General features: G+C 47.1%; 1 protein-coding gene across 3 annotated transcripts in view; it reads right to left on the bottom strand.

Moving 5' to 3' along the window:
• Positions 1–2,447: 2,447 nt before the first annotated feature.
• Positions 2,448–15,401, bottom strand: part of large2 (LARGE xylosyl- and glucuronyltransferase 2) — a 51,328-nt gene continuing 38,374 nt past the window's right edge. For all 3 annotated transcript variants that reach the window (XM_079736530.1, XM_079736531.1, XM_079736532.1), the window contains 13 exons: positions 14,435–14,724; positions 11,929–12,011; positions 11,546–11,669; positions 10,155–10,326; positions 9,783–9,887; positions 9,196–9,308; positions 8,960–9,085; positions 8,679–8,834; positions 7,971–8,128; positions 6,653–6,931; positions 5,839–5,985; positions 5,274–5,469; positions 2,448–4,659 (listed from right to left, as the gene is read on the bottom strand). In XM_079736530.1, coding sequence (XP_079592656.1) covers positions 4,462–4,659; positions 5,274–5,469; positions 5,839–5,985; positions 6,653–6,931; positions 7,971–8,128; positions 8,679–8,834; positions 8,960–9,085; positions 9,196–9,308; positions 9,783–9,887; positions 10,155–10,326; positions 11,546–11,669; positions 11,929–12,011; positions 14,435–14,724 — 2,147 coding nt within the window. In that variant the 3' untranslated portion in view covers positions 2,448–4,461. The remainder of the gene's footprint in view (positions 4,660–5,273; positions 5,470–5,838; positions 5,986–6,652; positions 6,932–7,970; positions 8,129–8,678; positions 8,835–8,959; positions 9,086–9,195; positions 9,309–9,782; positions 9,888–10,154; positions 10,327–11,545; positions 11,670–11,928; positions 12,012–14,434; positions 14,725–15,401) is intronic.

Genomic DNA, 15,401 nt, shown 5'->3' with positions numbered 1-15,401 from the left:
GGGAGGTATCGATCGTGGTAGAGAGGTGTCCCGTTCGTTTTGTTTGAAATACAGTTGAGGTCCATCGACCCTCCCCCACCATGACATTAATAACGTGCCGGAGCTCACCCTGGCCTTCCAGACGACTTCATTCAAAGCCTCTACAGGTGCTGTTGCTCCCCAGCCTGCTGATGGCCTCTCAGAGCCTAGATGAGGAGACGACGGGGCTCGAACCCAGATCCTAGGAACACCAACAGGGTAGAAATGCAAGGTTGCCAAGAACAAAACAACAACAGCCACGATCTCCCGTTTCTCCCTTCCTCTCAGCAGCCTTGCCCCGCCGCCCGCCAGCCGACTGCACTCATTAGCCACACCTCTGGATCGGGCTAATTACCCGCGCCAGATGGCTGACTCGGAACCCTCCGATTCTTCCGTCAGAAGAACATTTCAGCCTCAGAATGTGGCCCCAGTTAAGTTGTGTTCCCTCCACAGCTTGCACTGAGATCCACTTGAACTCATTGTACTGGTGGGAGACGCATCTCGTTAAGATGGTGAGGGGTGTGACACACACCAGTGCGGTCTTCTGTCGGTCTGCACTGTGTCTGTGATGCAGAGAATGACCACTGCTGTCACTGAGGACGCACACTAGGACCTTATCGTTGTGTGAGTCTGGATGCTATTGATGTGGATTTGATCGGCACATGATGGTTTCATGATCTTCCTGATTAAACATTATGCAGATTAAATCAGTGGAATTCAACTGCATGGAATGATTCAAATCTTTTGAATAACTATCTGATAAATATATGGTTTACAGAGGCTGAGTGTGATGTGTGACAGCATTTTAAGTATTATAAAGGTGAGAATGGGCCAGCTTTTGCAGTTTCCCTTCACTTCCCTTTTGTGAGCATTACTGTTAAATAATGATCAAACTGATGTTTTGACTGATACTGGATGGGGAGGAAAATGCTTGACCTCACAGTTTTTGCTTTTGCAGACTTTCTCTCGAGAACCTGTTCCATCACTCAAGCAATACATCTGTGCAAAAAGACAATCCAATCTTCAGGCTGGCGCCGTAAATGTCACCGCAGAAAATAGCTGACGGAAAAGAGCTTCATCTTGTTTCACTCTTTTGCTTAGTTTTGTTGTCCTCGACGTTTGATTCACGGAGGGTATGTGGGATGTGATTGTGCTTTTCTTTCGGTGTGTGTGTGTGAGTGTGTGTGTGTGTGAAGGGGACTGCTGAAGGTGTGGATGTGCTGGTCCCAAGGCTGTGTATTGGTTTTACTTACTCTGGTCAAAAGTGCCGTGGATCTCGCACGCCCAAGTTATCTCTCAAAATAGATTTTCATTATCCCACAACAGACCTAATCAATCATTGATCACATTTGTGTTTTACTAGTTATCTGGTTAGGACTTTAAAATGACTTTGACTCTTAACATTTAGCTAAATAAATGCAATATCCTAGTTTCACTTTTGCACAATAATCGATTTTTCAGCACCTCAATATCTCAACCCAATATTATAAGAAAACATCGTTTTAGCAATAATAATTAATTATAATGTTATGGCCAATGCAATAAATTGTCCTAAATCAATTATATAATTATAAATAATCGGGGATAGGGGTTAACTCGGCATAAACCTTACGGCTAATGGCCTAAACATTTCAGCCTCTGTGGAAAATATCTTATCTCTACTGTTTTTCAATTCTTGGGTAGCTCCCCTGTAGTAGCATATTGTGTTTATTCATACATATTGGGGCGCTCGTGACAAGGATACAAATGTTTACCTACACGCGCTTATCCCAAATAAGACTTTAACAAGGATCTTATCAGGGACAGCGTGTGAGATAAGCCAACATTGTGCACTTTTTAATTTAGATATTTTCATGGGGCAAACAAATTGTTGGTTATGAAATTCCTGGGCATTACTGATATGGACGTCCTAATCAATTTATATAATGAAGTGTGAAAAGTCTTAACAATGGAACTAAATAATTTAATTTAGCTATTGTCATCAGGACAGTTATGAATGATATTAATTAGTAGTAAACTACATTATTATTGTGTGAATCTGGAAGCTATTTATGTGAATTAGATTGGTACATGACGGTTTCATGATCTCCATGATTACACATTATAACTTTCATTTGAAATAGCTCCCACTATTTTTGCGTCACTCAAATACCTATTAATCACTTCAAATTAAATACGCTCTTATTTCTACCTCAGCTAACTTCACAAACTCATCCTTTTTTTATGTTATGTTTTTTAAGTTATCAAAATATAGCTACATAAAATATTGAATACAATTTCTGAAAACCAGATTGTAGATCATTTCAGAGAACCCAGTTCATCCTAGAACACTCGCCACCTAAAGCCGGTTCCCCGTCTACCTCAACGCATGATATTACACAGTGGTTCTGCACGGAAAACAAATAACAAGAAACTCTCAGAGGCGATGATTTAAAAAAAGGGCTGAATTCATTTAAAGCACTTACATAGAAAAATATGATTGATTTGAGTCCAACAATAATAAATAGAGTGCCTGGCCATCTCCAGGCGCTGTCAGTACAACAGTACAATCAATATCCAGTTTTCACAATACAGCAAAGGCACTAGCATTTACCGCAAATCAGCACAGTCAATGTTGGAGGCGTGTGGCGGTGGTAAGGGTGGTGGTGGAGGTGGTGGGGACTCAACAGGACATGATGGCACCCCCGTCGCTACGACGATGCAGGGCACCGACCGTCTGGAGCCCGACACATATCGCACCGAGTTCTGCACGAGCTCGTTAGCCACTCCGGACCTCCGCCACAAACGGGATCTCTTAGGTGAACGTCAAGAGTGTGGCGTCAATTTGGGACAGCCGCTTGTCCGGGCTGACGCCAAAGCGTGGAGTAGGGTTAATAAGAGGAGGACGGGGGGATGACGAGAGATAAAAGTGTTAAAGGAAAGGAGAGAAGGTTGAATGGGCTTGCAGTACAGTAGATGGCACATATATCCAATGGATCAGACACGTTACTGAGGAATACCTTACATTAGTCCGTCATCAAAAGTTAGGAATTTATTTTTAGCATCACTAGCGATACCGTAACTCTGATTATAATAATACATGAATTAGCACCAATTGTAATTTAAATTGGTCATGCTAACTGGTCCCAATCAGTCATTATTTGTGCAGTGTAATTATTGATTAATTATAACATCTGTGGATTTATTTTTGCTCCTTTCGGTGGGAGGAATAAAACAACAGTGAAGATGAACGCTTGTAATTAACTGTTAATTAATTACCATTTAGCTCTCAAATTAAAACATAGCAGGTAGTGCAATTGTTTCGAAGCAAGCAAATATACACGCCCTCAATGTGATCAAAGAAAACAATAACAGGGTCGGGGGTCGAGCATGTTAGAGTCATGCCAGATCAGCAAACACATGCACACTTACACACACATACCCCAACACACACACACACACACACACACACACACACACACACACACACACACACACACACACACACACACACACACACACACACACACACACACACACACACGCACGCACGCACGCACGCACACACACACACACTGGCACACACGCAAACACACATCGTGCTGAACTTTCAAACACACAGAAGATCTATATGCAGCTCTTTTTTTTATAAGGAACACAATATATTCTCTAGGGATCAGAAAAATATAGAGAGAAGCAAATTATGTCATTCTTAATCAACATTGTAATCAAAACATTGTCTATGCCAATGTTTATTATTCATTGGCCACTGGTCATTTACACAGAGGATAAAATGAAAATATAATTAAATATCTTATTAAATATCATGGAAAATTGGTAAGGCTTTCAAACGATAGCCCCAGCTCCAATTCCAAGCCTCTGCCTCATCCTCTCATTTGGATATTTCAAATGATTTCTCTTTACTTAATGTTTTCTGTCCTCGGGCTAAATGTCCGTCTATCTGTACGGACGAAGTAGCTCAAATGTGTCTTCTGAAAACCCCCAAAATAATAAGCCTTGATTGTCACAACAAATCATAACAATATGGTTGCATCTCAGTCTCTTCCTGGCCTTAAAGCTAGTCTGGTCAGCGGTATCCTGACGCTCTGCTCCGCCAGTGATCCTCATGTGGCCTCCCTCCAGTTTGGCATCTCCAACCCCCGGTCATTCGCCCCCATCCCCCTGCTCGAGAACCGAACGTACCGGATTGCGCAGACTCAAGAAAAACCCAAAATACCAAGACAACAAAAACCGAGGGCACTGTAAAGCTGCACCGGGCCGCTGTGTCGTGCCAGCCCTTTCATCTGCTCGAGCGTTCCCTCCCTCGCCCACCCGCCTCACGGGTTTGCGGCTGTAGAAGACGGTCGTCTGACCCACGTTCTGAAACGAGTCTCTCTCTTTGTCTCTCTCTCTCTCTCTCTCCCACTCTGTGTGTGCCCGTGTCTCTGCCGTGTCTCTGGGATGCTAGATGTTCCTCTGGGCGGTCAGGTACTTGAGGGCAGCCGAGCCGTACTTCCTGGACAGGTCCTGGTGGAACTCGTCCTTCAGCGTGCCCAGGCAGTTGCGGTAGTTGGGGCTGGAGCGGAACTTGGAGATGTCGAAGCTGGGCGCGTGCGGCATGTGGATCATGAAGGCGTTGGGGAGGACCATCAGGTCGTACTCCTGCAGGGGTCGGAAGGAAAGCGAGAGTACAGCTGTTAGCAGGGCTTACACGTGGATCGAAGCTGTGATGGGGAGCATTTGAGGGTTTGAGAGCAAGAGAGAGCAGAAAAAACTACCCCTTCCCCTCTCTGATCCCATCCCCGCACCTGTTAAGTGATAACAGTGTGTGTATCTATGTGATAGAGATTCCCTGATTGGTTGCAATGGAGCTGAGAGTGGTCTAAAATCTAAAATCGTCTCGAATCAAGAAAGATATCCTCACAGCGATTTCCTCTCAATAATAGGTGAGAGATGGCTGTGGCATTTCTTCTTATACCTACACCTTCAATTTATTCAGAAGGGTTTTTAATCTAGGCATCTTTGTATCTATCACGTATAAAATCCTCCAATCAGAACACACATCCAATCCTGTAATAACTGTCAAAAAAACGGCATGATATTGTTTGCCCTCGATTTTATCTCCTGCCAACAGGAAATTCAAAAGGATCCGTTTAGAATAATAATTCAGTGTGGTCCCGTCAACTGACAAAATATATCACTTTAGGGATTCTGCAATTTTACGCGACTTTTAAAGAAAAGACATTTGAACAACCGGTGCACCCCGAACACATCACCTGTGCATCCAACTCCATGATGTGAGAAACCTTGTTCCAGCCGAAGCCCACGAAGCGCTGGTCGTACTCGGGGCAGTCGCGCCTCACAACCACGTAGGGCTCGAAATCCGACTCCCACTCCACCATGTAGGGTGTGGTAGCCGTCCGCCATTTGGCATAGTTGGTTGGAGCATGCCCCTTGGTCCAGACATGATACCTGAAGGCCGGGCAGGGTGTCGGGCAGAAGACCAGAACGGAGAGGATGGATTATGGTTCAGGTTTAAAGGCACCCACGGAAATATCTATCAATGTTGGCCTCTCGAGCTGAAAGGAATGATCGTCTGATTCATACTGAAGACATGGTTGTTAGGTACTCAGTTTATCATTAGCTGTTGGGTTAATTTGTGGTGGTCATAGTTAACTAAAAGGTTCCAAAGGGTTCAAACGTTAGAATACATTAAACTGAGAAACCGCCACCACGGAATGGATCCGTCTCCAGTGTATATTTACCTGTGTTTTGTGTGCGGCCCCTATCTGGTACCTGAAGGTGTATAACTGTGTAGTGTGTGCGGCCCCTATCTGGTACCTGAAGGTGTACAGTGTCCCCATGTCCAGCATGGAGAGCAGCTCTGCTTTGGATTTGGGGAAGGACAGGCGGTAGCGGAGCGTCTCGAACGCCGGCACCACCAGAGCCTTCTTAGTGTGGGCCATGTCCAGCTGCACCACGGCCCTCCTGCCAAGAGGAACCACACGCACAGTCACATGATTACAGAGATAGATGCTGTGTTCATCCCCTGGGGGAAACTCAGGCATCCAGCAGCTCACAAAGTCAGGTAACGGACGGTACAGTTGACTAACAACAAAATGGACGAACAGTAAATGTCAAACAAATCAGCCAATAATATTGCACATCATTGAAATTGCAGATAAAAAAATTAGCTAGAGGTACATATAAACAAATTTATATTATGCAGTTGCACGTGGTCCAGTGTGCGGGGTAGGTTTGGGGGGCAAGAGAGAGAAAGATAGGCTGACATTTGTCGCAACATTCTTCCATCACATTCCCCACGGTCGTCTCTAAGCCGGCTTAAATGTGCCCGTATATCTAATTGAGTTATCCTTCACAATTTCTTACGCCTTCAGTATTTATCAACGTGTCAATCAATCACGCAGCTCCCCCAGTATCCGGCACCAGTAGAAAAACATCCACCCGGACGCACCAAGGCAAATGATTCACCGAGACTCCCTCTCGCCACTGAGGGGGAGGATCTACCGATACGTCTCTGCCTCGATCTATATGAAATATGAATACGACACGCTAATGGAGCCCTAATGCACCGCTGCCCTCGTCATCCTCCTGAATCCCCCGGGAGAGGCCCTCTGCGAGACGAAGGGTTTACCTGAGGTAATCGTAGAGGCCGTACATGGGCAGGAAGTCCACGTCGGCCAGGAACACGTACGGCGTGTTGGCGTTCCTCAGGGCCACGTTCCGCACCAGGTTGACGGGGTAGAACTGGCCCTCCTTGTACACCACGTGGTAGCCCACGTTCTTGCGGTTCTTGAGGACCTCGGAGGCCTGGGCGTAGCGCAGGAACTGCTGCGCCTCGGCGTCCGACATGTACAGCGCCAGGCTGATGGGCCCTTCCCAGTGCTTGCAGATCGCCTCCAGCATCTGTAGCCTGGGGGGGTGCGGGGGTGGGGGAGGGGGAGGGAGAGGGGGAGATGGGAGGAGGGAGGGAGAGGGGTGGTGGGGAGAGAGAGAGAGGGAGAGGGGGAGAGAGGGAGGGGGGGGTGGGGCGAGAGACAGACAGAGAGAGAGAGAGGGGGAGAGAGAGGGAGAGAGAGAGAGAGGGAGGGAGGGAGGGAGAGAGGGGGTGGGGAGAGAGAAAGAGATAGAGAGGGAGGGAGAGAGAGGGGGGTGGGGGAGAGAGGGAGGGGGAGAAAGAGGGGGGGTGGGGAGAGACAGAGAAAGAGGGAGAAAGAGAAAGGGAGAGGGAGGGAGAGAGAGGGGGGGTGGGGAGAGAGAGAGGGGGAGAAAGAAAGGGAACGAGAGAGAGAGAGAGGGGAGAGCGAGAGGGAGAGGGGGGGTGGGGAGAGCGAGAGCGAGGGGCGAGAGGGAGAAGGAGAAAGGGAGAGGGAGGGAGAGGAAGGGAGAGAGAGGAGATCCACGTTAGTGCATTATTGATGGAAGACATTAAGGTAGGAGTTGAGGAAGAGGCCGATGAGGAGGATGGTGGTGAGGATGGTCTTACTGATGCTGATGGAATTGAGTTCCTAGTCTTGAAAATCTCAAATCCTGTCATATTATATTATATGAAAAGGTCTCTGTGTGTGTGTATGTGTATGAGGGTTGTAATGGAAATTTCCATGATACAAGATTTTATCAAGACACTAAGACACTGTAAGCTCTCAGTTATTATCTATGGAGGCCATTTCGCAGTTTGCGCTGTGCTTATCGCCCTGGGGAAGGGGACTTTATCGCAGCTATACCACGAACTACATCCTGAGATGGCCGGAGGGAGAAGTGGCATCCCCATCTGCAGCTGAGCCCCCAAGGACATACCCCACGCCCTACCACCGACTGTTCTGTCTCACTACAGCGCTCCAACCTTTGCATGCGTGTCGTGTGGTGTGGCCTCTCTCCGCAGAGGCTACTTTTATTTCTACACAGTCCGAAGGCTTCCCCCCCCCCAAGGCGCGTGTGTGTGCCTGACTCACCGGTCCATGGAAAGCTGGGCCACCAGCGTCACGTCGTCCTCCGTGGGCGTGTACTCGTACTGCAGGAAGTAGAGGTGCACGCGGTGCACGGTGATCCGCTCCCGCCGGAAGTCGTAGCACTGGTCGTCTTCGTCGAGCTCCTCCAGCGACGTCTGCAGCTGGAGGAGCAGAAGCCCAGGACAGAGTGAGACGTTAGTTTAAGCGGTGACACCAGTCGCCGTTTAAACTAACGTCACCAGTCGCCGTTTAAACACCGGCGACAGCCCACCTATGGGTTGTCATCGGTTTGACAAGTTGTCAAAAAGGCGACCTTAGGATCGTGAATGTTTTAGGAACAACCGACAGTTGGGTTTCATAGGAGAGGGTGTTAGAGTTTGTGTCAAATGTTGTCCAAAGTCACGTCTCGCTAGAGCGAGAGCCAGCCAATAGAAAAACTAGCGATGTGGAAAAGGGGTTCTAACCAGAAGTATCCGACTTTTTGTAATTTACAGAGAATTTCGCCGGTTTAGCAACTCTATGCATTTTATTCAAAAATAACACATAAAGGTCAACGGTTCCGACCGAAAAAGTGAATTTGTGTGCACACTTACCCTTTAACAATATTGAATAAAACATGACCCATTTGTAACCTCGGACATGTCTACCAGGAATAAACGGAGAGGAGGATCGAGGATAGAGATGTGAGCGTGTGTGAGACTGGTCTTTTACCCGGATGCTCTCCGGAGTGGCCTGGCTGGGACAGCCAAACAGCTCTCGCCTCAGCAGGTTGCCGTCGTACTCCAGGAAGGTCAGGTAGAGGTTCCTGAAGAACTCCACGTGCTTGTTCTTCACGCGCAGCTTCTTCGGCGAGTTCCAGTGGATCACCTTCAGCCAGGGACAGGAGTGGACCGGTGAGCGTTTGAACAAGACAACGGACTGCCCCTTTTCTTTATTCGTTCCCCCAGAGAAAGGACCTTGGTTGGCGTCCACAAGCGACGTACAAGTCCTACCTTGAGGTCGGACACCTCTGTGTAGCACTGCTCGGAGCGCGTGTGGTCCGACAGCTGGACGTTCCAGAAGCACGGAAGCTGGTGGACCAGGACGGGGTTCTGTTTGATGAAGGCGTTGAAGATGTCCTGTGAACACGGGGAAACGTCCAGGGGTTACACACCGTCTTCAACGCAGACTGCTCTGTATCAGCAGGCTTGTGGACAAAGTGGTGAAGCCGAGCGATGTGCTTCCAGACCTGGTCGGCTAGAGATGTACTGAGCATGCTCATGAGCTCTCGCTCCGCCGTCAGCCTCCACATCTGCTCCCAGCTAAGTCTCCGCAAGCGCTCGAGGTAGAGCAGGATCACCCCTGCGAGCAGAAACACAAGGCCGTGTCCGTCAGCTCTAAGTCCTGTTTAAACACTGGCTCATTCTCCGGACTGAGATGTTGTTACTCTACACAGATTTTTATTCTTAAGCCTTTTTTTAACCAGGTAAAGTCTCATTTAGATTTAGAATCTCTTTTCCAAGGGAGATCTGGCCAAGAGAGCAGCCTAAAGCAAACAAATACATTTAGGGTTCGTACAATTAAACACACAATTATCACATAATTTAAAGACTGTTTTGAGATTTTATAGTTAAGAAATAAATAATAATTCCAACAAATAATTCCACATTTTAGGTTGTTTAGTAATGAGCCAATGAGCAATCAATTTAATTCTGGAAATGGTAAGTCTTTCTGGAGGGTGTTCCAAGCAGAGGGGGCAGCATATCTAAAAGGTTTTTTTTTCCCCAGCTGATGGTGATGAACTGAACGCTGATGGAAACTGATGCTGTTCCTTACCGGTGTTGAAGCCTCGCCCGAGGGCAGGCCAGGGTTTGTGGTTTTTCCAAAGGTTTCCCAGATACCAGTCGCTCTGATTCTCCACCAGACCGATCACCTGTTTGTCTTCACAGACACAGAACCAAAAGGCCTTCAGTTATTCAATCAGAGTCTCAAAATATCGATGTACTCGAGATTTAGAATTTACCGAGACAGGATCAACTCTTGAAGAATCACTTCTACTTTGTTTTAATTTTATGAGTAGCAACCAAAGTAATGGTACGGTTTGTTTTTCAACCACTGTGTCTCATGACACTACAATACACAATGTAGGGATTACACCCCCTTATACCAGTATATTACTGTGGCAAAGTGAAAGCGCTGGGTTCATACCGGTGAACTTCTGGAAGATTCCCCAGAGCTCGGCGATGTCTGTGGCGAAGGTGATGTCTGTGTCCAGGACGATGACCTTGGACAGGTTGGAGGGCAGGGCTTTGGTGAGGGTCAGCTTCATCAGGCCGTAGATGCCAGAGTAGTGCTTGTTAGGGATCCACGACACCTCCGACTGCAAGGGGAGGAAGACGGAGGAGATCAATCAGGTAAGATCTGCAGTATGGTTGTGTGTTTGTGTGCGCAGTTCACGTGAGTTAAACTGTTGGTGCCGGGGAGTAGGAAAGCCTCTTCAAAAGAAAGGCAGACGGGAGTCAAGATCATCAAAGATGGCTGCTATGAAGACGTCAGGATCGTTGTTCAGGCTCTGTGCAGTACTTACTGCACGGGGGGAGGAAATCATAATGGCATCAACTTTTGGCACGCATTGAATCTCTTTTCCCTTTTATAAAATGGACAAATAGCAGCAGTTAATTAATTTGGTTGATTCAGTGTAACCGGATCTGCATAAATGTGTATTCTGCAAACATAATCGGCTTAGACGCTAGGATTTATTTATATTTTTTCTCAGTTTTCTTGTATTCAAACTGAGTTAATGGAATATGCGGTCCTTTCTTTTTCTTCCTCCCTTCCAGCGAGTGTAGGCCCAGATGAGCAGTATAATAGAAGGCTTTTGTTCACGTTGAGAACATGAGGGATGGGAATGTGATGATGTGACACAGCCTGAGCCAGACATGTTGATAGCAGAGAGGGGGAGGCCAGAAAAGAAGAACGGGCAGGAGAGGAGGAGAGAGGAGGCACAGGTCGATCAGTAGGGGGAAAAGAGCTCTTGAAACAATGCCAGAGGCTGTGCCTGGCTTTTGCTATGAAATCTGGCACTGACAGGAACACACACATACACACACACACAATCCCACACAAACACACACACAACGGCACAATCACACACATAATCAGACACATACAACACAAACACATTGGCACACAAACACAAAATCATACACACCCATCCACCCACACACACACAACAGCACACACACAATCAGACACACACACACACACACACACACACACACACACACAAGCACATCCAAGCTCTTGACACTCTTGCTCTAACAGTGAAAACATTGCATTGGTGAGGATTGATTCCTTTCTGATAGCGGGTCTTGTTTCTGTTACCTCAGAACTCAAAGGCCTCATTCACCTAAGATATCTTACTTTGATACTTAGATCACAGTGTTTGACTTTGGCTCACTTTGACTTTGTATACCTGCCATTGTTTCCACTGAGCACACTCATTATACCGAGTTGAAAAAGGAGTGTGTGCATCAATAAGGTATGACTGAACACAGACGCATCACCAGAGTTAGCATTCGCGTGAATAAGTCCCTCACCTTGAGTTCATCTGCGTCATAGAAGCTAACTTGCACCGAAGGAACCATCCAGGACTGAAACAGGGTGCTGAGGATCCGATGGGCGACTGTGTCTGTGATGAAGTGGAAGTGAAGCGGGTTCCTCCTGGAGAGAGAGAGAGAGAGAGAGAGAGAGAGAGAGAGAGAGAGAGATTAGGAAGATGGACATTCACAGAAATGCAGACACATACTGTATATAATCATTATTTTCTAATAAGTTAGATACTTTGATACATAATAACTCGTAATAATATAAATATAAAATCGAGCTGAATCATCTACCAGATTAGTCATCTACCAGATTAGTTTCATACAAAACAAATTCCCAAAACATGTTCAAATGGTTAGGATTTCTCTCTACTCACCTATGGAAGAGAATAGACTTGACCAGAGTTACCACATCTCTGCTGGCGTTGTGACCGGCACACACACACGCTACATGGATCAGCTAGAGAGAGAGAGAGAGGGTGAATGCATGAATATCAGATATATCATATCATCATCTGACAACAATGCTGTATTCAGATCATTTGGATAACAGCTGATCTCATCCGGCATTAATATCTGGCTTTAATAGAGTATCTATGAAAATAGTGTCCATATTAAAAAATAAATGTTTTTATATATATATCTCAGCCATTTGAAAATTGACCTTAGTGACATCACAAGTGGGCGTGTCCGGCCTAGAAGTATGCTGGATTGATCAGTCCACCGGCCTACCCAGTGGACCGTAGCAAATATTGCTATCGATCCAGATATACATACATCTAGAGCAGGGGTCAGCAACTGGCAGCCCGTGGGCCATAACTGGCCAGATTATTCTGAAGTTATATGATTATTATTATTATTATTTTTTTTTTTTTTTTTGAATATCGAATATCTATATCTGTTAGCTTAAATGTATAGGGCCGGATACAGTGAACTTTTATTTCTTTCACAACCGTTTTTGAATTTAATTGTACCAAATCCTGCTACTACTCCGGGAAGGTTAGAGACACACTCGTCACGCGTAAGCTGCGAGGGGCTGAGCGGGAGTTATTGGAAACTATGCAATATTAAATTAAATGGAACCCCCCTTTATAGGCCTATAAACAACAACCATGGCGACCCGACATTATGGATTTTTGTGTGATGCTGCACGTAGAGAAAGGCAGGAGCTGTTGACAAAAGTCCACAATAGATTTAAGACGCCAAGCTCTGAGACTTTGCTGTTTAACGCAAGTAGAGTCTCTGATGAGGCTACTTCGCCTACAGCTCTTCTAACGGTGAGTAGGCTAGGAACGGAGGTTTGTGTGTGTGCGCAGTCAGTCAGCACCCGCCATGGTGTGTGTATATGTGCGTGTGTGTGCGCGCAGTCAATCAGCACCTGCCATGGTGTGTGTGTGTGTGTTGTGTTGTGTTCTGTGAAGTGTTTGAAGAGTGGTTGGCTGCTTTTTTAGGTGCACACTACTGCCCTCTCTCCAGCATAAGGCCTTTCTACACTGCCAAGCCAGTTTGGTCGAGGCTTGGCACGCCTGGCGATTTCACCGTCTTTTCTCAAGTTTCCTGTGTAAAACCGAGGGGGTAAAATCCCCGGTTCGTCATGGCGCGAGCTTTCTTGGTTCACTGGAGAAGGCGGGGCTGCGCACGGAGTCTAGACCTCTTTAGGATAATTTGCATATTCCCGAATGTTTTTATTTTTTTATTAATGAAGACACCCGCATGCAAGAATGAGTTCACGTCTGAGTGTAGGCTACAAACACGATTAACTATTTACAAGTGCAAAAACGCCAACATATTCTTTATTTTGCTGACCACTTTTGGGTTAGGGACGGGTTAGGGTTTTTAATTCCGACAAAAGCCTCGTAAGGACAGTTCCTCTGCGTCTCTCTCGTAGATCGCACCATCTTTCAACGTCTTTGTTTAATACGACTGCATCACCTTCTCTCACATGATCAGCAGCTCGCGGATTTCACTTTCTCTCCAGTTAGAACTGCTCATGATGATATCGCTGCGTTGTCTCTGTGGACAGTGCAGCAACACCTCTAACCAACGTGATCAGGCATGACATTTACGTGATTAGGGCATACACTTGTTTATATGTACGTCTTTTAAGAGTCATCTTGTGCTTGGTAGGCATATGACTAAGCCGGCTGACGGGCCTGCGTCGCAGTTCCAGATGCACTTTCATTAATCAACTCCTTGAACTAGCCTTTGATAATGTTCTGGCCCGCCACCTACTGGCTGGAAAAAAAAATTGTCCCAGGGCCAAACTTAGTTGCCGACCCCTGGTCTAGGGGGACACGCCCATTTGTGATGTCACTAAATCACAGGAAAAGGCCGAATTTCAAATGGTTTGTTATGGCTAATCACACCCACACCTGGTGGCCTAATATCACCCCTTTAACAACATCTCTCTTTGGAGAGATGCATATTCAGAGGTTCATTTTAAAAAGTAGAAAATTAAAGGTTGTTTAAGTGATTTTGGGTGACGTCACTTCTGATGAAGCGACGTCCCAGACAAACGGAGCCCGCTCGCCCCTCCCTTCCGTGTTTCGTGCATCCAGTAAAAACCATCATAAACATAGCGCAAAACCCCACAACATCCCCCCCCTTGTCGGTGATTGGTTGAAATGCTATTTATTTTGGCTTTGAGTGGTTGGTAGTGGCTTGTAGTTTGTTTTTGTGCGCGATCTCGGAGCACAGGCTGCCTAGAGGGACGCGATTTTTTGACGGCCTGCTCACGGGGCGGGCAGCTAGCGGATCGCGAGGAAAGGTCAGAGGAACGTGATCGTCTATGTTTCGGCCTAGCATCGCTGATCCGACCTTTGAGGTCATTCTGAACCAGTTGAGCGAGGGTCCGGCGGGCTCTGGCGCCCGTGCGCCGCCTACCTCGCACTTCTGCACGCTGGGCGCGCGCGGGCACTCGGTGTGGTTGTTCTTCTCCTCCGCCGTGTTCTCCACGTCCTCCGGCCCCGTGTCCGCAGACGCCCCCCACTGTTGGTTGCCGTAGTTACCCTCCTGGGGCTGGGCGGCGGTGCCCAGCGATTGGCTGAGCCGCAGGCGGATCTGCCGGTTCTCGGCCTCCACCTCCCGCACCCGCGACTCCAGCACGGCGCGCTGCAGGACCTCCGCCGCCGGCGTGTCCGCTAGGCACGGCGCCAGCAGCAGCGAGCGGCCATCTTGGTGAGGGAAGGGACAAAGGTCAAAAGGTTGAACGATGAGATGAGACAGACTTTATGGTAAATGGTGAATGGGTTGCATTTTCATAGCGCTTTTCTAACCAGTGGCCACCCAAAGTGCAAAAAAAAAAAGCTAAATACTGCCATTCATTCATGCACACATTCACACATCGACGGCATGGTCAACCACACAAGGCGACAGCCAGCTCGTCGGAAGCAGTCAGGGTGAAGTGTCTCGCTCAGGGACGCCTCTACACTCAGCTAGGATTGAACTAGCAACCTTCCGGTTACCAGTCAACCGTTCTTCCTCCTGAGCCACATGCCCCCCACTGTATCAATCCCAGATGGGAAAATCGGGGCGTCATGGCACCGAAAACTCCATAAACCAAACCCAAAACACCATACGTGGGTGGGTGCTACACACTGGTGGTGGTTAGTGAGGTCCCCCCTTCACTGTAAAGCATCTTTGAGTGTCTAGAAAAGCGCTATATAAATTCAATCCATTATTATTATTATTACATACATACAACCATCCAGGTTCCCCCCGTCCTTTAACTTTCTCCATCTCAGTGTAACCAGACTAGATCACTTTTTACCCCTACCTAACACAGACCAACTTGTGGATTTCATTCTTCCTGGTCTTACCAATAACCAGACAGAGAGACAATGAGACAGTG

Source organism: Pollachius pollachius, assembly GCF_949987615.1.
Source record: "Pollachius pollachius genome assembly, chromosome: 5".
Lineage (NCBI taxonomy): Eukaryota > Metazoa > Chordata > Actinopteri > Gadiformes > Gadidae > Pollachius > Pollachius pollachius.
The sequence above is the reverse complement of the archived record's forward strand: the minus strand, read 5'-3'. Positions and strand labels throughout refer to the sequence as shown.